Here is a 25,091-nt window from a genome sequence, read left to right on the forward strand (position 1 = left end):
TCTCGGTGGCGTTTCCCTCGCTCGCGTCTCACTCTGTGATCTGTTTCTCTCCCCCCCAGCTCGCCCAGTGGCGCCGACGACTCCAACCACACTCTCAAACCAGGACCGCCCCCGATTCCGAAATCCCCGTCCAAAGTAAAACATTTTTTTTTTGCGTTGACAATTTCTCAGAGTTATAAAGGAATGTGTTTAAAATGCATCCATGTTGTCCTTGCAGCTAAGGCCGGCAGTGCCTCCTCCACCCAAGGTCACCCCGTCCAAGGAGATGAAGACGGAAAACATCATCGGCCTGTTCGATTCTGCAGCAAATCCTGATATTAGCGTCACATCACCGACAGAGGTTTGTGTCTATTTTGTCAACAAATTGCTTGAATTTGACTGACGTCACTTCCCGCCCATCAAATACGTGTGGTGGTCAAGCTAGCTCTGTTCTCAATGGGTATTTGGCGCCATTTATGTCATGATCCGTTTGTTTAGTTTTGGACTCCGTCAGTTCCTGTTTCAATCAATCATCTTCTTCCGCTTATCCGAGGTCGGGTCGCGGGGGCAGAAGCCTAAGCAGGGAAGCCCAGACTTCCCTCTCCCCAGCCACTTCGTCCAGCTCTTCCCGGGGGATCCCGAGGCGTTCCCAGGCCAGCCGGGAGACATAGTCTTCCCAACGTGTCCTGGGTCTTCCCCGCGGCCTCCTACCGGTCGGACGTGCCCTGAACACCTCCCTAGGGAGGCGTTCGGGTGGCATCCTGACCAGATGCCCGAACCACCTCATCTGGCTCCTCTCCATGTGGAGGAGCAGCGGCTTTACTTTGAGCTCCTCCCGGATGGCAGAGCTTCTCACCCTATCTCTAAGAGAGAGCCCCGCCACCCGGCGGAGGAAACTCATTTCGGCCGCTTGTACCCGTGATCTTGTCCTTTCGGTCATAACCCAAAGCTCATGACCATAGGTGAGGATGGGTTAGGGTTAGGGTTAGGGTTTCCAGTGAGGGTTGGACTCCGCCAAGGCTGCCCTTTGTCACCCATTCTGTTCATAACTTTTATGGACAGAATTTCTAGGCACAGTCAAGGCGTTGAGATGATCCAGTTTGGTGGCTGCAGGATTAGGTCTCTACTTTTTGCAGATGATGTGATCCTGATGCCTTCATCTGGCCAGGATCTTCAGCTCTCACTGGATCGATTCACAGCTGAGTCCATGGTCAATATCTGGGTTGGGGAGGAGACCCTGCCCCAAGTGGAGGAGTTCAAGTACCTCGGAGTCTTGTTCACGAGTGAGGGAAGAGTGGATGGTGAGATCGACAGGTGGATCGGTGCGGTGTCTTCAGTAATGCGGATGCTGTATCGATCAGTTGTGGTGAATAAGGAGCTGAGCCGGAAGGCAAAGCTCTCAATTTACCGGTCGATCTACGTTCCCATCCTCACCTATGGTCATGAGCTTTGGGTTATGACCGAAAGGACAAGATCACGGGTACAAGCGGCCGAAATGAGTTTCCTCCGCCGGGTGGCGGGGCTCTCCCTTAGAGATAGGGTGAGAAGCTCTGTCATCCGGGAGGAGCTCAAAGTAAAGCCGCTGCTCCTCCACATGGAGAGGAGCCAGATGAGGTGGTTCGGGCATCTGGTCAGGATGCCACCCGATCGCCTCCCTCGGGAGGTGTTTAGGGCACGTCCGATCGGTAGGAAACCACGGGGAAGACCCAGGACACGTTGGGAAGACTATGTCTCCCGGCTGGCCTGGGAACGCCTCGGGATCCCCCGGTAGGAGCTGGACGAAGTGGCTGGGGAGACGAAAGTCTGGGCTTCCCTGCTTAGGCTGCTGCCCCCGCGACCCATACACAATGTTGACATTTATAGTTATATTTTGATAAACAATCAGCACATACACAATGTTGACATCTTGGATGATTTCTTCTCACGCTGTCACTCTCTTTTCTGTTTCCCCCGCAGCCGGCCAACTGGGACTCCTGGGTAAGTCAATCAACTCCAACAACAACAACTGCATATTATTGTTAAAGAGTGGCCATTGTGTTTTGTAACCATCGTGTCAGCACCACTGCCATATTCTCACCCAGCATGTGTCCCCCGAGCACCATACCATATTGCTCCATATTTGTTTACTTTTCATTTGCGTGTCCCAAATCTCTTTGTGCATTGTCTGCAATGTTCGATGTCCGAGCACTAAAACCATCACATAGCACAAATAGAGCTTGGGAATAAGTCAATTCAGTTTCAAACATTTTGTTTTTTTATCATTGAGTGTTCTATTCTGTTACAAATGTCCACACTAGAGATGCGCGGATAGGCAATTATTTCATCCGCAACCGCATCAGAAAGTCGTTAACCATCCGCCATCCACCCGATTTAACATTTGATCAGAACCGCACCCGCCCGCACCCGCCCGTTGTTATATATCTAATATAGACGATGCAAGGCATTAGTGAGGTTATAAAGCTTTTGCCTGTTAAAGAAAGGAGACTGATCCAATGAAGCACAGACATTCGCGTGCCACGCTGTCACGATCCAGACGCACACCAGTGCGCAATCATATGGGAGCCGCGCTGAGCGCACCTCCAAGCGCGTCTCGCTGCCGGCGACGGCCGGATATGGGCCCGACGCTCCAGCGCCATCCATTTTCAGGGCTAGTTGATTCGGCAGGTGGGTTGTTACACACTCCTTAGCGGGTTCCGACTTCCATGGCCACCGTCCTGCTGTCTATATCAACCAGGGTGAGCCCCACCCCTTTCGTGAGCGCACTGCGTGCGGAGTGACCCCTGTTACGAGCCCCCGGCCACGGGGGTGGCAGGCAGGTAAGTTGCTTACCTGCTGCGCGTGACGCCGGCCGCGGCGAAGGCGGACGAGGCGGGGTGTCGGTGCGGTGGGGGCGGTGGTGACCCTGGACGTGTGTCGGGCCCTTCTCGCGGATCGCCTCAGCTACGGCTCCCGGTGGGGCCCTCTCGGGGGAAGGGGCCTCGGTCCCGGACCCCGGCGAGGCGTCCCTTCTCCGCTCCGTAAAAGTGTCCATCTCTTTTCTTTTTTTTTCTTCTGTTGTGGCATATGCAGCAGGTGCCTGCTCGTTTTTCGTATGTGGGTAACAACATTTAACTATGTATATATATTTCCGAATTGGTTTAACTGCCACCCGCCTGAATCTATTTAAAATCTAATTTTTTTTTATTAACCGCCCGACCCGACCCGCGTATAAAATCTAATTTTTTAAAATTTCATCCGCCCGATCCGCGGATAATCAGCGGACTCCGCGGATAATCCGCGGACTCCGCGGTTGTGCCCGCAAACCGCGCATCTCTAGTCCACACGCAAATATTTGGAACTGAATTGACCTCATGTTTGAGTCCCTGTTGGTTACGCTGAGGTAGCACACAGGGAACAGTTGCAATCAAGGGAAGTTGCTCATCCTTTTCGGGCCATGAAAAGAGAACCTTGTGGTTCAGCTTCACAGAGCCTTGCTTGCAACGCGGCCGAACCGACCCCTTTTGTCACCGCTGTAAGAGCGATGTGTCTCCAAGATGTTCTCCAGGCAAACATTTTCACCATGGAATGACACCTCTGCTCTTACAAAGTCCTGACCCCGCCCCCGTCCTCCATGTGACCATAGAAGAGCGAGCATCGAGCTTCTGATGAAAAAAAGTCTTCCTTTTCCTTTGCTTTTTTTCCTAACCTCTTGAACCCTCAACCTGTTTGTCACAAGTTTGCAACACATTTCACTTTTGGTTAAAATAGCTTTATCGGATCTTTTTGTACATTGTATGCATTAAAAAGTCCCAACCCTGCACACGTAGGCCACCAGGGATCCTATGGGAAATGAGCTAAACACGTTAAACTTTGTCTTGACCACAGGATGCAGAGAGAGAAGGCGATGTGCAGGTTAAAAAATACATTTTAAGGGGAACTACACTTTTAAAAAAAATGTTTGCCTATCATTCACAATCCTTATGTGAGACGAGAACATATATGTTTTTTTTGTTTTTTTTTAATAAATTCTAACTTGTAAATTAATGCTAGCAAAGGTCAACGAACAATGTAGCGAAGGGGATTCACTCTATAAATTGCTCGTTTTTGTATACACGTTGTAAGTATATATATAATGTAGCAACATTCATAATAACATGTAATACATACATGGTGTAAGTATATATGTAATGTAGTAACATTCATAATAACATGTAATATATACATGATGTAAGTATATATATCATGTAGTAACATTCATAATAACATGTAATATATATATGGTGTAAGTATATATGTAATGTAGTAACATTCATAATAACATGTAATATATATATGGTGTAAGTATATTTGTAATGTAGTAACATTCATAATAACATGTAATGTATACATGATGTAAGTATATATGTCATGTAGTAACATTCATAATAACATGTAATATATACATGATGTAAGTATATATGTAATGTAGTAACATTCATAATAACATGTAATACATACATGATGTAAGTATATATGTCATGTAGTAACATTCATAATAACATGTACCGTATTTTCCGCACCATAAGGCGCCCTGGGTTATAAGCCGCGTCTTCAATGAACGGCATATTTCAAAACTTTGTCCACCTATAAGGCGCCCCGTGTTATAAGCCGCATCTAACTGCGCTAAAGGAATGTCAAAAAAACAGTCAGATAGGTCAGTCAAACTTTAATAATATATTAAAAACCAGCGTGATGTGGGCGCGCAAGGAGTCGTATATCAACATGGACGGAGCTGCGTGAAAAAAGCCACCCGGACTCTTCGCGTAAACTTACCTTAACCACTCGCTCATCTTTTCTTCATCCATCCATCCCTTCGAGTTAGCTTTTATGATGACGCCGGCTGGAAAGGTCTCTTTTGGCAAGGTCTTCCTTTTGAATATCACCATGGGTGGAAATTTCTGGCCATTAGCATGGCAAGTTAGAACCACAGTGAAGGATGACTTCTCATTCCCTGTGGTGCGAATATTCACCGTACGTGCTCCCGTTGTATCCACAGTGCGGTTCACAGGAATATCAAAAGTCAGTGGAACCTCGTCCATGTTGATAATGTTCTCTGGCCGGATCTTTTTTTCAGCTATCTTGTTTTTACAATATGCACGGAAAGTAGCCAGCTTTTCTTGAAAGTCTTTAGGCAGTTGCTGTGAAATAGTATTCCGTGTGCGGATGGAGAGATTGCGTCTTTTCATGAACCGGATCCCTGTCGCTTAGTAGGAGCCATTTTGTGGTCTTTACAGATGTAAACACACAAAGGAAATGAAACGTAATATCCGCGCGCTTTTTCTTCTTCTACGCGGGCGGGTGGTTGCTTACAGTAGAAGAAGAAGCGCTTCCTGTTCTATGGGGGCGGGTGCTTACCTTGGCGGTTGCTTGCGTAGAAGAAGAAGCACTTCCTCTTCTACGGGGAAAAATAATGGCGGCTGTTTACCGTAGTTGCGAGACCGAAACTTTATGAAAATGAATCGTAATATTAATCCATATATAAAGCGCACCGGGTTAAAAGCCGCACTGTCAGCTTTTGAGTAAATTTGTGGTTTTTAGGTGCGGCTAATAGTGCGGAAAATACGGTAATATATACATGATGTAAGTATATATGTCATGTAGTGACATTCATAATAACATGTAATGTATACATGATGTAAGTACCGTATTTCTCGGAGTATAAGTCGCACCGGAGTATAAGTCGCACCTGCCGAAAATGCATAATAAAGAAGGAAAAAAAACATATATAAGTCGCACTGGAGCCCGGCCAAACTATGAAAAAAAACTGCGACTTATAGTCCGAAAAATACGGTATATATGTCATGTAGTAACATTCATAATAACATGTAATATACACATGATGTAAGTATATATGTCATGTAGTAACATTCATAATAACATGTAATATATACATGATGTAAGTATATATGTCATGTAGTAACATTCATAATAACATGTAATATATACATGATGTAATAAAACAAAATAAAAATTACATATATTTTTGCTTTTTTTGAATCGATTTATAATTGTTACAAATAAAAATTGCGATTAATCTGACAATCGTTTTTTTTTGTCACCCAGCATACCTTAACTACTTTACTCTTTAACATTCCCCTAATGATTTACCAATGGGGTCCCAAAACTTTTTGACTCGGGGGCCGCATTGGGTTAAAAAAATTTGGCCGGGGGCCGGGCTATATATATATATATATATATATATATATATATATATATGTATGTGTGGGAAAAAAATCACAAGACTATTTCATCTCTACAGGCCTGTTTCATGAGGGGGGGTACCCTCAATCATCAGGAGATTTTAATGGGAGCATTCGCATACCATGGTTTGTATAGGGCACAGAGTGGGTGGGTACAGGCTGGCCTAGGGGCGTGGTGATTGGCTCATGTGTTACCTAGGAGGTGTTTCCGTCTATGGCGGCATGTTGTTACAATTTCGCTGCGCTTGTTGAGGGATGACAGGTCTGGACGGTAAATAATAAACAGTTTCTCTTTCAAGCATAGGTTGCATCTTTTATTACCACTATTGTAAGGTGTGCTGGATGCAAGAATTTGCCATGTTATTGAATATTCAACATTATTGTCTTTGAGGTCCCAAATGTGTTTGCTGAGTTCTGTGGTATTTCGCAGGTTTTGGTTCCTGAAAGAAGCCTTGTGATTGTTCCATCTGGTTTTGAATTCTCCCTCGGTTAATCCTACATATGTGTCGGATGTGTTAATGTCCTTGCGTATTACCTTAGATTGGTAGACAACTGATGTTTGTAAGCACCCCCCGTTGAGAGGGCAATCAGGTTTCTTTCGACAGTTACATCCTTTGTTGGTTTTGGAGTCGCTCTGTCTGGGGGCCGACGGCTCATTTGCAATTGTTTTGTTGTGGTTTGAGATGATTTGTCGTATATTGTTCATGCAGCTGTAGCTCAATTTAATGTTGTTCTTGTTGAATACTTTTCTTAGGGTGTTGTCTTTGGGAAAGTGTTTGTCAATCAGATTGAGGAATTTGTGTCCAATGTTCGTTGAGACGTTTTTGCTGTATGGGGGGTTGTACCAGATGATGTCGTTTCGTTTTCTGTTCTTTTTGGCTGGTTTCCTGGCGTGGGTTCATAGGTGAGGGTGATATTGTATCCGCTTTCATCAAGGGCTTTTTGGTACGGGGGGGTTGCTTGGTCAAATTCAGCTTTGCTAGATGACAGCATCGATAGCCTTTTATTGATTCCGGTAGGTATTCTTTTCGTGGTGGTGGGTGGGTGGTTGCTGTCATGGTGCACGTATTGGAGTGTTGTGTTGGGTTTCGTGAATGGTTGGTAGCTGTTATTTCTCAGGTTGAAAGTGACGTCAAGGAAGTTGACGGTTTGCTTGTTATATATATATATATGTATATATATATATATATATATACATACACACTGCCACGAGAGCCCGGATTTCAGGGTACAACACTGTTTTATTTTCTTAAATGTTGAGAGGCTTTTGCTTTCCAGCAAAATGTCTATGTCTTAGTCCGTGTCTCTCTCTCTCTCGCTCCCACTCCAACCCCCTGTCTCGTCCCGGCTGCTGCTAATAAAGGCGACAGGTGGTTAGATAACAAGGCACAGTCCGGCAATCTACTCACCTGTCGCTGTCTTCGAGGCCGGTCCTTGCACACCCTAGTCCGCGGCAGGCCCGCGGGCCACGCCCCCCTCCACAATATTATATATATTTTTTAAACTTGGGACTTCCCGCATGCCGGATTTTGGGCCCTGGCGGGCCGTATGCGTATTTTGGGGTCCCCTGATCTACATCAGCAATAGGATTTGTCTGAGTGGCTGGACAGGACGGATAGAAAATAAATAAATAAATAAATAAAACAAACAAACAAACAAAAATAATAATTACATTTAAAAAATAAATAAATAAAAATAAAAATATTTTTTTTACATTTTTTTTTATAAAAAATTTTTAAAAATTAAAAAAATGAAAAAAATGAAAAAAAAATTTAAAAAATGAAAAAAAATGAAAAAAAATGAAAAAAACTTAAAAAAATTAAGAAAAATTAAAAAAAATTAAAAGAAATTAAAAAAAAATAAAAAAAATTAAAAAATGTTTTAAAAAATTAAAAAAATTAAACATTTCAAAAATAAATGTTTTAAAAAGTAAAAAATTATACTTTTTTTTAAAATTAATTTTTATTTAAACATTACAATTTTTTTTTTAAATTTAAAAAAAATTAATTAAAAAAATCAAAAAAACTAATTAAATCACATATATTTTTGCTTTTTTTGTATCGATTAATAATCGTTTCAAATAAAAATCGCGATTAATCTGAAAAACTTTTTTTTTTTTACACCCAGCATACCTTAACTAGTTTGCTTCATCCTTAAAAATTCCCCGAATGATTTACCAACTCAGCCTGGAGGTAAAAAAATGTCTAATGACCTCTGACCCCTCAAAACCCGACCCCCGCCCCTTAGCCAGAGGACGGCAGTGCCCAGGAAGAAGAGCCCGCCCAGATGCACTATGACCCCGTGGCGGCCGCTACGGAGGCCTGGGATGATGATGACGGCACAGAGCCTGTCCGCTACGACCCCATAGCCGCAGCCTCGGAGGGCTGGGGCGACGACGGAACCCAAGCGGCTCCCTATGACCACCACGAGGAATGGGGTGATGACGAGGTTCGTGACCACCAGGAGGACGCGGTGGAGGACGGGGGTCAGCCCATGGCGGAGGACGAGCCTAGCGAGAGTCCCGCGGAGGCTCCGGTCGACGCTGGCGAAGAGGAAGCGCCCCCTGCTATTGAAGAGGATAAGGTAACCCGGGAGATGCATCTGGATGGATGAAGGAGGGCGGATGCATCAGATCTGGAGGAGGTTTGGGGTGGTAGCAAAAAGACAACAAATGCGATCGGCGCCAACATCAACTAAGTCTGATGAATAATGAGACAGCTAAGCACACCTTGCTAGTGGAATTGCTTATTCAGCATCCTTGTGGAGCGCTCTGCTTGTGTTGTCGTCTGTCTCGTCTCTCACTTAATCTTCCGAAAAAATAAAAGAAATAAATCTTCCGTGGGGTGGGATCACGTGTGAACTCCGGTGTGTTTGTGGTCTCAGGGAGAGGAGGCGGAGGAAGCAGCGCCCGCAGAGGAATCAGCAGCGGCGGCCGCAGAAGAAGAAGCGGCGCCGGAGGAGGTGAGTACGTAGGAACTAGTTTTGGACGACAAGAAAGATGAGGCGGCATGTGGTGAGCACGCCCACCTCGGCGTGGAGTTTGCATGTTCTTGTGCTTGTTTTTTTGGGGGGGAGGGGGGGGGGGGGTACTCCACTCTGCGCCCACAGTCCAAAAACCTACTCAAGTATTTGATGTGTTGAAGGTGGAATGATTTGACTCGGTTGAAAAATGTGGAAATGGTGGAAGTTTGAAAAATGGCCAATTCATTTTGAATGGGAAAAATATCCCGGAAAACCTGGAATTCTGGGAAATCTGGGAATTTTTGGAATTTGTCAAGGGCATACTTGCCAACCTTGAGACCTCCGATTTCGGGAGGTGGGGGGAGGGGGGTGGGGTGGGCGGGGTCGGGGTAGGACAGGGGCGTGGCTAAAAGGGGAGGAGTATATTTACAGCTAGAATTCAGCAAGTTAAGTATTTCATATATATATCTATATATATATATATATATATATATATATATATATATATATATATATATATATATATATATATATCTATATATATATATATATATATATATCTATATATATATATGTATGTATATATATATATATATATATAAAAGAAATACTTGACGTTCAGTGAATTCTAGCTATATATATATATATATATATATATATATATATATATACATATATATATATTTATTTTATTATATGTATATATATATATATATATATATATATATATATATATATATATATATATATATGTATATATATCTATTTTATTATATATATATATATATATATATATATATATATATATATATATATATATATATATATATATATATATATATATATATATACAGTATATATATATATATATATGTATGTGTGGGAAAAAAATCACAAGACTATTTCATCTCTACAGGCCTGTTTCATGAGGGGGGGTACCCTCAATCATCAGGAGACTTTAATGGGAGCATTCGCATACCATGGTTTATATAGGGCACAGAGTGGGTGGGTACAGGCTGGCCTAGGGGCGTGGTGATTGGCTCATGTGTTACCTAGGAGGTGTTTCCGTCTATGGCGGCATGTTGTTACAATTTCGCTGCGCTTGTTGAGGGATGACAGGTCTGGACGGTAAATAATAAACAGTTTCTCTTTCAAGCATAGGTTGCATCTTTTATTACCACTATTGTAAGGTGTGCTGGATGCAAGAATTTGCCATGTTATTGAATATTCAACATTATTGTCTTTGAGGTCCCAAATGTGTTTGCTGAGTTCTGTGGTATTCCGCAGGTTTTTGTTCCTGAAAGAAGCCTTGTGATTGTTCCATCTGGTTTTGAATTCTCCCTCGGTTAATCCTACATGTGTGTCGGATGTGTTAATGTCCTTGCGTGTTACCTTAGATTGGTAGACAACTGATGTTTGTAAGCACCCCCCCGTTGAGAGGGCAATCAGGTTTCTTTCGACAGTTACATCCTTTGTTGGTTTTGGAGTCGCTCTGTCTGGGGGCCGACGGCTCATTTGCAATTGTTTTGTTGTGGTTTGAGATGATTTGTCGTATATTGTTCATGCAGCTGTAGCTCAATTTAATGTTGTTCTTGTTGAATACTTTTCTTAGGGTGTTGTCTTTGGGAAAGTGTTTGTCAATCAGATTGAGGAATTTGTGTCCAATGTTCGTTGAGACGTTTTTGCTGTATGGGGGATTGTCGTTTTGTTTTCTGTTCTTTTTTGGCTGGTTTCCTGGCGTGGGTTCATAGGTGAGGGTGAAATTGTATCCGCTTTCATCAAGGGCTTTTTGGTACGGGGGGGTTGCTTGGTCAAATTCAGCTATATATATATATATATATATATATATATATATATATATATATATATATATATATAAAAGAAATACTTGACCTTCAGTGAATTCTAGCTATATATATATATATATATATATATATATATATATATATATATATATATTTATTTTATTATATGTATATATATATACGTATATATATCTATTTTATTTTATATATATATAAAATAAATACTTGAATTTCAGTTTTAATTTATTTACACATATACACACACATAACACTCATCTACTCATTGTTGAGTTAAGGGTTGAATTGTCCATCCTTGTTCTATTCTCTGTCACTATTTTTCTAACCATGCTGAACTCTGATGATGCATTGATGTGTGGCACGCACAAAAGTGCTTTCATCAAATGCACTAGATGGCAGTATTGTCCTGTTTAAGAGTGTCACAACATTGCTGCTTACAGCAGACGAACTGCTTTACGGTATACAAAAACGTGACTGCTGTTGTTGTGTGTTGTTGCCGCGCTGGGAGGACGTTAATGAAACTGCCTAACAATAAACCCATGAGGACCTGAGTCCGCCTGAATTTCGGGAGATTTTCGGGAGATAATTTGTCCCGGGAGGTTTTCGGGTGAGGCGCTGAATTTCGGGAGTCTCCCGGAAAATCCGGGAGGGTTGGCAAGTATGGTCAAGGGAAAGCCCGCGATTCCTGAATAGGCTGAACAGTTTGAAGTTGGAACACTTTGAATCGGATGAAAAACGTGGAAGGTAGAGCGCGCCGAAATCTGGGGAAGAAGAAGAACAATCAATAGATTAATTTTGGCATATGTGTGAATGTTTTGCAGCATTCACTCAATAAAGTTCAATGGAATATGTCTTTTCCCGTGCAGACACCTGCAGTCAAGGAGGCACCAGCAGAGGCAGCAGAGGCAGCAGAGGCAGCGTCGACAGACATACCCCCCGGGTTCCTGTTCAAGGTAAGACCAGACCTGACAGAGGGAGAGAGTTGAATCACAACAATGGAATCTTCTGTGTTTCTGTGTGAAAAGGTCCAGGTGATGCATGATTATGCAGCCAACGACACTGATGAACTGGAGATGAAGGCAGGAGATGTGGTGCTTGTGATTCCTTTTGACAATCCGGACGAACAGGTACGGACAAAGTCCAAGATGGTATATCAGTCACGGATTCCAGTTGATTTAGTTCGAGGCAAAGGCTAACCCGGAGACACTGTAGTGAAATAGCCTCATAACATCAAGAATCCACGTAGAAAATGAGCATTTATTGACAAATATGCATCAGTCACGGATTCCAGTTGATTTAGTTCTTATTTCCAACTGAACACAGGCCCCTGTGTTGTTGTACTCCGAGTGGTTTAATGGCGTTGTTAGGTTCGAGTCGGTTACAGTGGGTCCGGGTTGATTTTTGCCTCGTCCCCAAGAACGCGCTAGCGACCCTGAAAAGTCCAAGATGGCACAGTATTACCAGCTAGTCCGAGATAAACCAACCACAATGCTTCACGGGAACGAGGCAAAGGCTAACCCGGAGACACTGTATTATGCGTTACCGAAATAGCCTCATAACATCAAGAATCCACGTAGAAAATGAGCATTTATTGACAAATATGCATCAGTCTCGAATTCCAGTTGATTTAGTTCTTATTTCCAACTGAACACGGGCCCCTGTGTTGTTGTACTCCGAGTGGTTTAATGGCGTTGTTAGGTTCGAGTCGGTTACAGTGGGTCCGGGTTGATTTTTGCCTCGTCCCCCAAGAACCTGAACAGTCCAAGATGGCACAGTATTACCAGCTAGTCCGAGATAAACCAACCACAATGCTTCACGGGAACGAGGCAAAGGCTAAACCGGAGACACTGTATTATGCGTTCCCGTAATAGCCTCATAACATCAAGAATACACGTAGAAAATGAGCATTTATTGACAAATATGCGTCAGTCACGGATTCCAGTTGATTTAGTTCTTATTTCCAACTGAACCCGGGCCCCTGTGTTGTTGTACTTGGAGCGGTTTAACGGCGTTGTTAGGTTCGAGTCGGTTACAGTGGGTCCGGGTTGATTTTTGCCTCGTCCCCCAAGAACCTGAACAGTCCAAGATGGCACAGGAGTACCAGCTAGTCCGAGATAAACCAGCCACAATGCTTCACGGGAACGAGGCAAAGGCTAAACCGGAGACACTGTATTATGCGTTCCCGTAATAGCCTCATAACATCAAGAATACACGTAGAAAATGAGTATTTATTGACAAATATGCATCAGTCACGGATTCCAGTTGATTTAGTTCTTATTTCCAACTGAACACGGGCCCCTGTGTTGTTGTACTTGAAGCGGTTTAACGGCGTTGTTAGGTTCGAGTCGGTTACAGTGGGTCCGGGTTGATTTTTGCCTCGTCCACCAAGAACTCGCTAGCGACCCTGAAAAGTCCAAGATGGCACAGTATTACCAGCTAGTCCGAGATAAACCAGCCACAATGCTTCACGGGAACGAGGCAAAGGCTAACCCGGAGACACTGTATTATGCGTTACCGAAATAGCCTCATAACATCAAGAATCCACGTAGAAAATGAGCATTTATTGACAAATATGCATCAGTCTCGAATTCCAGTTGATTTAGTTTTTATTTTCAACTGAACACGGGCCCCTGTGTTGTTGTACTCCAAGTGGTTTAACGGCGTTGTTAGGTTCGAGTCGGTTACAGTGGGTCCGGGTTGATTTTTGCCTCGTCCCCCAAGAACCTGAACAGTCCAAGATGGCACAGTATTACCAGGTAGTCCGAGATAAACCAACCACAATGCTTCACGGGAACGAGGCAAAGGCTAACCCGGAGACACTGTAGTGAAATAGCCTCATAACATCAAGAATCCACGTAGAAAATGAGTATTTATTGACAAATATGCATCAGTCACGGATTCCAGTTGATTTAGTTCTTATTTTCAACTGAACACGGGCCCCTGTGTTGTTGTATTCCAAGTGGTTTGATGGCGTTGTTAGGTTCGAGTCGGTTACAGTGGGTCCGGGTTGATTTTTGCCTCGTCCCCCAAGAACCTGAACAGTCCAAGATGGCACAGTAGTACCAGCTAGTCTGAGATAGACCAACCACAATGCTTCACGGGAACGAGGCAAAGGCTAACCCGGAGACACTGTATTATGCGTTACCGAAATAGCCTCATAACATCAAGAATCCACGTAGAAAATGAGTTTTTATTGACAAATATGCGTCAGTCACGGATTCCAGTTGATTTAGTTCTTATTTCCAACTGAACACGGGCCCCTGTGTTGTTGTACTCCGAGTGGTTTAACGGCGTTGTTACGTTCGAGTCGGTTACAGTGGGTCCGGGTTGATTTTTGCCTCGTCCCCCAAGAACCTGAACAGTCCAAGATGGCACAGGAGTACCAGCTAGTCCGAGATAAACCAGCCACAATGCTTCACGGGAACGAGGCAAAGGCTAACCCGGAGACACTGTATTATGCGTTACCGAAATAGCCTCATAACATCAAGAATCCACGTAGAAAATGAGCATTTATTGACAAATATGCATCAGTCACGGATTCCAGTTGATTTAGTTCTTATTTCCAACTGAACACGGGCCCCTGTGTTGTTGTACTTGGAGCGGTTTAACGGCGTTGTTAGGTTCGAGTCGGTTACAGTGGGTCCGGTTTGATTTTTGCCTCGTCCCCCAAGAACGCGCTAGCGACCCTGAAAAGTCCAAGATGGCACAGTATTACCAGCTAGTCCGAGATAAACCAACCACAATGCTTCACGGGAACGAGGCAAAGGCTAACCCGGAGACACTGTAGTGAAATAGCCTCATAACATCAAGAATCCACGTAGAAAATGAGTATTTATTGACAAATATGCATCAGTCACAGATTCCAGTTGATTTAGTTCTTATTTCCAACTGAACACGAGCCCCTGTGTTGTTGTACTCCAAGTGGTTTAACGGCGTTGTTAGGTTCGAGTCGGTTACAGTGGGTCCGGGTTGATTTTTGCCTCGTCCACCAAGAACGCGCTAGCGACCCTGAAAAGTCCAAGATGGCACAGTATTACCAGCTAGTCCGAGATAAACCAACCACAATGCTTCACGGGAACGAGGCAAAGGCTAACCCGGAGACACTGTATTATGCGTTACCGAAATAGCCTCATAACATCAAGAATCCACGTAGAAAATGAGCATTTATTGACAAATATGCATCAGTCTCGAATTCCAGTTGATTTAGTTCTTATTTCCAACTGAACACGGGCCCCTGTGTTGTTGTACTCCGAGTGGTTTAATGGCGTTGTTAGGTTCGAGTCGGTTACAGTGGGTCCGGGTTGATTTTTGCCTCGTCCCCCAAGAACCTGAACAGTCCAAGATGGCACAGTATTACCAGCTAGTCCGAGATAAACCAACCACAATGCTTCACGGGAACGAGGCAAAGGCTAACCCGGAGACACTGTATTATGCGTTCCCGAAATAGCCTCATAACATCAAGAATCCACGTAGAAAATGAGTTTTTATTGACAAATATGCATCAGTCACGGATTCCAGTTGATTTAGTTCTTATTTCCAACTGAACACGGGCCCCTGTGTTGTTGTACTTGGAGCGGTTTAACGGCGTTGTTAGGTTCGAGTCGGTTACAGTGGGTCCGGGTTGATTTTTGCCTCGTCCCCCAAGAACGCGCTAGCGACCCTGAAAAGTCCAAGATGGCACAGTATTACTAGCTAGTCCGAGATAAACCAACCACAATGCTTCACGGGAACGAGGCAAAGGCTAACCCGGAGACACTGTATTATGCGTTACCGAAATAGCCTCATAACATCAAGAATCCACGTAGAAAATGAGTATTTATTGACAAATGTGCATCAGTCACGAATTCCAGTTGATTTAGTTCTTATTTCCAACTGAACACGAGCCCCTGTGTTGTTGTACTCCAAGTGGTTTAACGGCGTTGTTAGGTTCGAGTCGGTTACAGTGGGTCCGGGTTGATTTTTGCCTCGTCCACCAAGAACGCGCTAGCGACCCTGAAAAGTCCAAGATGGCACAGTATTACCAGCTAGTCCGAGATAAACCAACCACAATGCTTCACGGGAACGAGGCAAAGGCTAACCCGGAGACACTGTATTATGCGTTACCGAAATAGCCTCATAACATCAAGAATCCACGTAGAAAATGAGCATTTATTGACAAATATGCATCAGTCTCGAATTCCAGTTGATTTAGTTCTTATTTCCAACTGAACACGGGCCCCTGTGTTGTTGTACTCCGAGTGGTTTAATGGCGTTGTTAGGTTCGAGTCGGTTACAGTGGGTCCGGGTTGATTTTTGCCTCGTCCCCCAAGAACCTGAACAGTCCAAGATGGCACAGTATTACCAGCTAGTCCGAGATAAACCAACCACAATGCTTCACGGGAACGAGGCAAAGGCTAACCCGGAGACACTGTATTATGCGTTCCCGAAATAGCCTCATAACATCAAGAATCCACGTAGAAAATGAGTTTTTATTGACAAATATGCATCAGTCACGGATTCCAGTTGATTTAGTTCTTATTTCCAACTGAACACGGGCCCCTGTGTTGTTGTACTCTGAGTGGTTTAATGGCGTTGTTAGGTTCGAGTCGGTTACAGTGGGTCCGGGTTGATTTTTGCCTCGTCCCCCAAGAACCTGAACAGTCCAAGATGGCACAGTATTACCAGCTAGTCCGAGATAAACCAACCACAATGCTTCACGGGAACGAGGCAAAGGCTAACCCGGAGACACTGTATTATGCGTTCCCGAAATAGCCTCATAACATCAAGAATCCACGTAGAAAATGAGTTTTTATTGACAAATATGCATCAGTCACGGATTCCAGTTGATTTAGTTCTTATTTCCAACTGAACACGGGCCCCTGTGTTGTTGTACTTGGAGCGGTTTAACGGCGTTGTTAGGTTCGAGTCGGTTACAGTGGGTCCGGGTTGATTTTTGCCTCGTCCCCCAAGAACGCGCTAGCGACCCTGAAAAGTCCAAGATGGCACAGTATTACTAGCTAGTCCGAGATAAACCAACCACAATGCTTCACGGGAACGAGGCAAAGGCTAACCCGGAGACACTGTATTATGCGTTACCGAAATAGCCTCATAACATCAAGAATCCACGTAGAAAATGAGTATTTATTGACAAATGTGCATCAGTCACGAATTCCAGTTGATTTAGTTCTTATTTCCAACTGAACACGAGCCCCTGTGTTGTTGTACTCCAAGTGGTTTAACGGCGTTGTTAGGTTCGAGTCGGTTACAGTGGGTCCGGGTTGATTTTTGCCTCGTCCACCAAGAACGCGCTAGCGACCCTGAAAAGTCCAAGATGGCACAGTATTACCAGCTAGTCCGAGATAAACCAACCACAATGCTTCACGGGAACGAGGCAAAGGCTAACCCGGAGACACTGTATTATGCGTTACCGAAATAGCCTCATAACATCAAGAATCCACGTAGAAAATGAGCATTTATTGACAAATATGCATCAGTCTCGAATTCCAGTTGATTTAGTTCTTATTTCCAACTGAACACGGGCCCCTGTGTTGTTGTACTCCGAGTGGTTTAATGGCGTTGTTAGGTTCGAGTCGGTTACAGTGGGTCCGGGTTGATTTTTGCCTCGTCCCCCAAGAACCTGAACAGTCCAAGATGGCACAGTATTACCAGCTAGTCCGAGATAAACCAACCACAATGCTTCACGGGAACGAGGCAAAGGCTAACCCGGAGACACTGTATTATGCGTTCCCGAAATAGCCTCATAACATCAAGAATCCACGTAGAAAATGAGTTTTTATTGACAAATATGCATCAGTCACGGATTCCAGTTGATTTAGTTCTTATTTCCAACTGAACACGGGCCCCTGTGTTGTTGTACTCTGAGTGGTTTAATGGCGTTGTTAGGTTCGAGTCGGTTACAGTGGGTCCGGGTTGATTTTTGCCTCGTCCCCCAAGAACGCGCTAGCGACCCTGAAAAGTCCAAGATGGCACAGTATTACCAGCTAGTCCGAGATAAACCAACCACAATGCTTCACGGGAACGAGGCAAAGGCTAACCCGGAGACACTGTATTATGCGTTACTGAAATAGCCTCATAACTTTAAGAATCCACGTAGAAAATGAGCATTTATTGACAAATATGCATCAGTCACGGATTCCAGTTGATTTAGTTCTTATTTCCAACTGAACACGGGCCCCTGTGTTGTTGTACTTGAAGCGGTTTAACGGCGTTGTTAGGTTCGAGTCGGTTACAGTGTGTGAAGTGAAGTGAAGTGAATTACATTTATATAGCGCTTTTTCTCAAGTGTCTCAAAGCGCTTTACATAGTGAAACCCAATATCTAAGTTACATTTAAAGCAGTGTGGGTGGCACTGGGAGCAGGTGGGTAAAGTGTCTTGCCCAAGGACACAACGGCAGTGACTAGGATGGCGGAAGAGGGGATCGAACCTGCAACCCTCAAGTTGCTGGCACGGCCGCTCCACCAACCGAGCTATACCGTCCCTAGAAAATGAGTATTTATTGACAAATATGCGTCAGTCACGGATTCCAGTTGATTTAGTTCTTATTTCCAACTGAACACGGGCCCCTGTGTTGTTGTACTCCAAGTGGTTTAACGGCGTTGTTAGGTTCGAGTCGGTTACAGTGGGTCCGGGTTGATTTTTGCCTCGTCCCCCAAGAACGCGCTAGCGACCCTGAAAAGTCCAAGATGGCACAGTATTACCAGCTAGTCCGAGATAAGCCAATCACAATGCTTCACGGGAACGAGGCAAAGACTAACCCGGAGACACTGTAGTGAAATTGCCTCATAACCTCAAGAATCCACGTAGAAAATGCGTTTTTATTGACAAATATGCATCAGTCACGGATTCCAGTTGATTTAGTTCTTATTTCCAACTGAACACGAGCCCCTGTGTTGTTGTACTTGGAGCGGTTTAACGGCGTTGTTAGGTTCGAGTCGGTTACAGTGAGTCCGGGTTTATTTTTGCCTCGTCTACCAAGAACGCACTAGCGACCCTGAAAAGTCCAAGATGGCACAGTATTACCAGCTAGTCCGAGATAAGCCAATCACAATGCTTCACGGGAACGAGGCAAAGACTAACCCGGAGACACTGTAGTGAAATTGCCTCATAACCTCAAGAATCCACGTAGAAAATGCGTTTTTATTGACAAATATGCATCAGTCACGGATTCCAGTTGATTTAGTTCTTATTTCCAACTGAACACGAGCCCCTGTGTTGTTGTACTTGGAGCGGTTTAACGGCGTTGTTAGGTTCGAGTCGGTTACAGTGAGTCCGGGTTTATTTTTGCCTCGTCTACCAAGAACGCGCTAGCGACCCTGAAAAGTCCAAGATGGCACAGTATTACCAGCTAGTCCGAGATAAACCAACCACAATGCTTCACGGGAACGAGGCAAAGGCTAACCCGGAGACACTGTATTATGCGTTACCGAAATAGCCTCATAACATCAAAAATCCACGTAGAAAATGAGTATTTATTGACAAATATGCATCAGTCTCGAATTCCAGTTGATTTAGTTCTTATTTCCAACTGAACACTGGCCCCTGTGTTGTTGTACTCCAAGTGGTTTAATGGCGTTGTTAGGTTCGAGTCGGTTACAGTGGGTCCGGGTTGATTTTTGCCTCGTCCACCAAGAACGCGCTAGCGACCCTGAAAAGTCCAAGATGGCACAGTATTACCAGCTAGTCCGAGATAAACCAACCACAATGCTTCACGGGAACGAGGCAAAGGCTAACCCGAAGACACTGTAGTGAAATAGCCTCATAACATCAAGAATCCACGTAGAAAATGAGCATTTATTGACAAATATGCGTCAGTCACGGATTCCAGTTGATTTAGTTCTTATTTTCAACTGAACACTGGCCCCTGTGTTGTTGTACTCCAAGTGGTTTAACAGCGTTGTTAGGTTCGAGTCGGTTACAGTGGGTCCGGGTTGATTTTTGCCTCATCCCCCAAGAACCTGAACAGTCCAAGATGGCACAGTATTACCAGCTAGTCCGAGATAAACCAACCACAATGCTTCACGGGAACGAGGCAAAGGCTAACCCGGAGGCACTGTAGTGAAATAGCCTCATACCCTCAAGAATCCACATAGAAAATGAGCATTTATTGACAAATATGCATCAGTCACAGATTCCAGTTGTTTTAGTTCTTATTTCCAACTGAACACGGGCCCCTGTGTTGCTGTACTCCAAGTGGTTTAATGGCGTTGTTAGGTTCAAGTCGGTTACAGTGGGTCCGGGTTGATTTTTGCCTCGTCCACCAAGAACGCGCTAGCGACCCTGAAAAGTCCAAGATGGCACAGTATTACCAGCTAGTCCGAGATAAACCAACCACAATGCTTCACGGGAACGAGGCAAAGGCTAACCCGGAGACACTGTATTATGCGTTACCGAAATAGCCTCATAACATCAAGAATCCACGTAGAAAATGAGTATTTATTGACAAATATGCATCAGTCACGCATTCCAGTTGATTTAGTTCTTATTTCCAACTGAACACGGGTCCCTGTGTTGTTGTACTCCGAGTGGTTTAACGGCGTTGTTACGTTCGAGTCGGTTACAGTGGGTCCGGGTTGATTTTTGCCTCGTCCCCCAAGAACCTGAACAGTCCAAGATGGCACAGGAGTACCAGCTAGTCCGAGATAAACCAGCCACAATGCTTCACGGGAACGAGGCAAAGGCTAAACCGGAGACACTGTATAATGCGTTACTGAAATAGCCTCATAACATCAAGAATCCACGTAGAAAATGAGTATTTATTGACAAATATGCATAAGTCACGGATTCCAGTTGATTTAGTTCTTATTTTCAACTGAACACGGGCCCCTGTATTGTTGTACTCCGAGTGGTTTAATGGCGTTGTTAGGTTCGAGTCGGTTACAGTGGGTCCGGGTTGATTTTTGCCTCGTCCCCCAAGAACGCACTAGCGACCCTGAAAAGTCCAAGATGGCACAGTATTACCAGCTAGTCCGAGATAAAACAAACCACAATGCTTCACGGGAACGAGGCAAAGGCTAACCCGGAGACACTGTAGTGAAATAGCCTCATAACATCAAGAATCCACATAGAAAATGAGTTTTTATTGACAAATATGCATCAGTCACGGATTCCAGTTGATTTAGTTCTTATTTCCAACTGAACACGGGCCCCTGTGTTGTTGTACTCCAAGTGGTTTAACGGCGTTGTTAGGTTCGAGTCGGTTACAGTGGGTCCGGGTTGATTTTTGCCTCATCCCCCAAGAACCTGAACAGTCCAAGATGGCACAGTATTACCAGCTAGTCCGAGATAAACCAACCACAATGCTTCACGGGAACGAGGCAAAGGCTAACCCGGAGGCACTGTAGTGAAATAGCCTCATACCCTCAAGAATCCACATAGAAAATGAGCATTTATTGACAAATATGCATCAGTCACAGATTCCAGTTGTTTTAGTTCTTATTTCCAACTGAACACGGGCCCCTGTGTTGCTGTACTCCAAGTGGTTTAATGGCGTTGTTAGGTTCAAGTCGGTTACAGTGGGTCCGGGTTGATTTTTGCCTCGTCCACCAAGAACGCGCTAGCGACCCTGAAAAGTCCAAGATGGCACAGTATTACCAGCTAGTCCGAGATAAACCAACCACAATGCTTCACGGGAACGAGGCAAAGGCTAACCCGGAGACACTGTATTATGCGTTACCGAAATAGCCTCATAACATCAAGAATCCACGTAGAAAATGAGTATTTATTGACAAATATGCATCAGTCACGCATTCCAGTTGATTTAGTTCTTATTTCCAACTGAACACGGGTCCCTGTGTTGTTGTACTCCGAGTGGTTTAACGGCGTTGTTACGTTCGAGTCGGTTACAGTGGGTCCGGGTTGATTTTTGCCTCGTCCCCCAAGAACCTGAACAGTCCAAGATGGCACAGGAGTACCAGCTAGTCCGAGATAAACCAGCCACAATGCTTCACGGGAACGAGGCAAAGGCTAACCCGGAGACACTGTATTATGCGTTACCGAAATAGCCTCATAACATCAAGAATCCACCTAGAAAATGAGCATTTATTGACAAATATGCATCAGTCATGGATTCCAGTTGATTTAGTTCTTATTTCCAACTGAACACTGGCCCCTGTGTTGTTGTACTCCAAGTGGTTTAACGGCGTTGTTAGGTTAGAGTCGGTTACAGCGGGTCTGGGTTGAATGAAGCAACAATACAACATCGCTTACTGTAAAGCACTTTTTTTTGTTGCTGCTGGCCTTTGAATGAAAAGTGCAATCTAAATAAAAGGTGATTGATGGATTGATGCAGGATGACGGCTGGCTGATGGGAATGAAGCAGGAGGACTGGCTGCAGAACCAGGACAAGGCCCCCAAAGGAGTGTTCCCGGAAAACTTCACCCAGAGGCTGTGAACGATCTTCATCACCTTCCCCGTCTCATCCCACCCCCTGTCCTTTTGTCTTGTCACCTGGACTTTGTCCACAGGAGCAGAGCTGTCACACCCCCTTGCTGAAATCGCCCGTCGTCGTGACGTCTGCCGCTCAGGCGGAACTTCTGCAAAAAACAAACAAAAAGACAAATCACAGCCATTTCAACTAAGTGCTATCGCTGAGGGACAGATGACAGAATCCTGCAGGATAAAAGCAGCCGTCACTGTAACTGACTCTACCAGAGTGTTAAATCTCTGTTCTGATACAGTAGGTAAAGGATTCATATGGCCCCGTTCCTGAGGGGTGGGGGGGTCTCGCGTGAGAGGGCGAGGTGCCATTAACCATTTTGTAATGCATTCTGATGAAAATGATGGGAAGATATTCAACACTCCACTCTGTCGAGCCATTTGTGCACAGTATAAGTTGTTCAGGTCGCCGACCACAGCATTTGTTTATATGACCCGATGCAAACAACCTTCCCTAGTCAAAAGAATCTCACCGACACAAAATGCCAACAGACATGGTTACACGTAACACAATTTGTGGCTATTTTAAAAACACGTCAATGCATCAGACAGAAATTTGAGTGTCAGTCATTCAGGTCTCTGACCACTTGTGCTTTGAACGGATTCAAGCGCAGCATTTATTTATGCGACCCAATGCAAACAACCTTCCCTAGTCATGGAGACAAAAAAATAAATAAATATATATATATATATATATATATATATATATATATATATATATATATATATATATATATATATATATATATATATATATATATATATATATATATATAAATAAGTTATGCAGGTTATTCAGGTCTCTGACCACTTGTGCTTTGGAATAGATCCAAGTGCAGCATTTATTGATGTGACCCAGTGCAAACAACCTTCCCTAGTCATGGTGCCAAAAAAACAAATTTTTTAACCGACACAAAATGCCAACAGACATTGTCACACATAACACAATTTGTGGCTATTTAAAAAAAAAAAAAAAAACGTCCATGCATCATCAGAAGTTTCAGAATGACACCCATTTAAATCCTTTACAAAGCATGATGGGAAAAATGCTAAACACTTTTTCTATTTCTGAGGGATTGCAAAACTTTAAGGAGGTCGTCACGGAAGTACACAAGGTAGGAGTCCAACTTTCACATACTTTTTTTAATATCCAATCATATTAATTATTAATTATATCCATTATATAATAATAGTACATATATATATATATATATATATATATATATATATATATATATATATATATATATATATATATATATATATATATATATATATATATATATATATATATATATATATATATATAAATATATATACATTTTAGTCCAGTGCGGACCCCAGGGCAAAAAGTTTGGACACCCCTGCTCTACTGCCATCCGGCGGCTAAAGTGGATGGTGCACCTCCCCAAATTCGACACGTTTCACGCGTCAGGTAAACCGTGACAAATGAGGCCACATGAATCCCCTCCCTACTGTATGTTTTTGTCACATGTAGCAAGTGGAACTGAAATGTCCTTCAAAAGTTATTCGGGCCTGACGGATTCCAGTTGATTTAGTTCTTATTTCCAACTGAAGACGGGCCCCTGTGTTGTTGTACTGGAAGCGGTTTAACAAGGTTGTTAGGTTTGAGTCAGTTACAGTGGGTCTGCGTTGATTTTTGCCTTGTCCCCCAAGAACGCACTAGAGACCCTGAAAAGTCCAAGACGGCACAGTATTACCTGCTCTCACATGCTACCTGGTGGTTGTTTGAGCACACTGCAGCTAGTCCGTGATAAGCCAACCACAATGCTTCACGGGAACGAGGCAAAGGCTAACCCGGAGACACTGTATTGTGCGTTACCGAAACAGCCTCATAACATCAAGAATCCAAGTAGAAAATGAGTATTTATTGACAAATATGCATCAGTCACGGATTCCAGTTGATTTAGTTCTTATTTCCAACTGAACACGGGGCCCTGTGTTGTTGTACTGGAAGTGGTTTAACAGCGTTGTTAGGTTCGAGTCGGTTACAATGGGTCCGGGTTGATTTTTGCCTCGTCCCCCAAGAACGCACTTGCGACCCTGAAAAGTCCAAGCTGGCACATTACCAGCTAGTCCGAGATACACCAACCACAATGCTTCACGGGAACGAGGCAAAGGCTAACCCGGAGACACTGTATTATGCGTTACTGAAATAGCCTCATAACATCAAGAATCCACATAGAAAATGAGCATTTATTGACAAATATGCATCAGTCACGGATTCCAGTTGATTTAGTTCTTATTTCCAACTGAACACGGGGCCCTGTGTTGTTGTACTGGAAGTGGTTTAACAGTGCTGTTAGGTTCGAGTCGGTTATAGTGGGTCCGGGTTGATTTTTGCCTCGTGCCCCGAGAACACACTTGCGACCCTGAAAAGTCCAAGATGGTACAGTATTACCTGCTCTCACTTATTTGAGCACACTGCAGCTAGTCTGAGATAAACCAACCACAATGCTTCACGGGAATGTGGGATTCTCACGGGAACGAGGTAAAGGCTAACCCGGAGACACTGCATTATGCGTTACTGAAATAGCCTCATAACATCAAGAATCCGGGTTGATTTTTTCTCGTCCCCCAAGAACGCACTCGCGACCTTAAAAAGTCCAAGCTGGCACAGTATTACCAAATAAACCAACCACAATGCTTCACGGG

General features: G+C 43.9%; 1 protein-coding gene across 3 annotated transcripts in view; it reads left to right on the top strand.

Moving 5' to 3' along the window:
• Positions 1–23,093, top strand: part of bin1a (bridging integrator 1a) — a 44,274-nt gene extending 21,181 nt beyond the window's left edge. For 2 of the 3 annotated variants that reach the window (XM_061926089.1, XM_061926090.1), the window contains 8 exons: positions 60–135; positions 218–340; positions 1,936–1,956; positions 8,445–8,780; positions 9,081–9,158; positions 11,848–11,934; positions 12,007–12,108; positions 22,270–23,093. In XM_061926089.1, coding sequence (XP_061782073.1) covers positions 60–135; positions 218–340; positions 1,936–1,956; positions 8,445–8,780; positions 9,081–9,158; positions 11,848–11,934; positions 12,007–12,108; positions 22,270–22,371 — 925 coding nt within the window. In that variant the 3' untranslated portion in view covers positions 22,372–23,093. The remainder of the gene's footprint in view (positions 1–59; positions 136–217; positions 341–1,935; positions 1,957–8,444; positions 8,781–9,080; positions 9,159–11,847; positions 11,935–12,006; positions 12,109–22,269) is intronic. The other variant, XM_061926091.1, reaches the window with a different exon arrangement.
• The last annotated feature ends 1,998 nt before the right edge of the window (positions 23,094–25,091 follow it).

The sequence above is a fragment of the Nerophis lumbriciformis genome, linkage group LG31 (genome assembly GCF_033978685.3).
Source record: "Nerophis lumbriciformis linkage group LG31, RoL_Nlum_v2.1, whole genome shotgun sequence".
Taxonomy (NCBI): Eukaryota; Metazoa; Chordata; class Actinopteri; order Syngnathiformes; family Syngnathidae; genus Nerophis; species Nerophis lumbriciformis.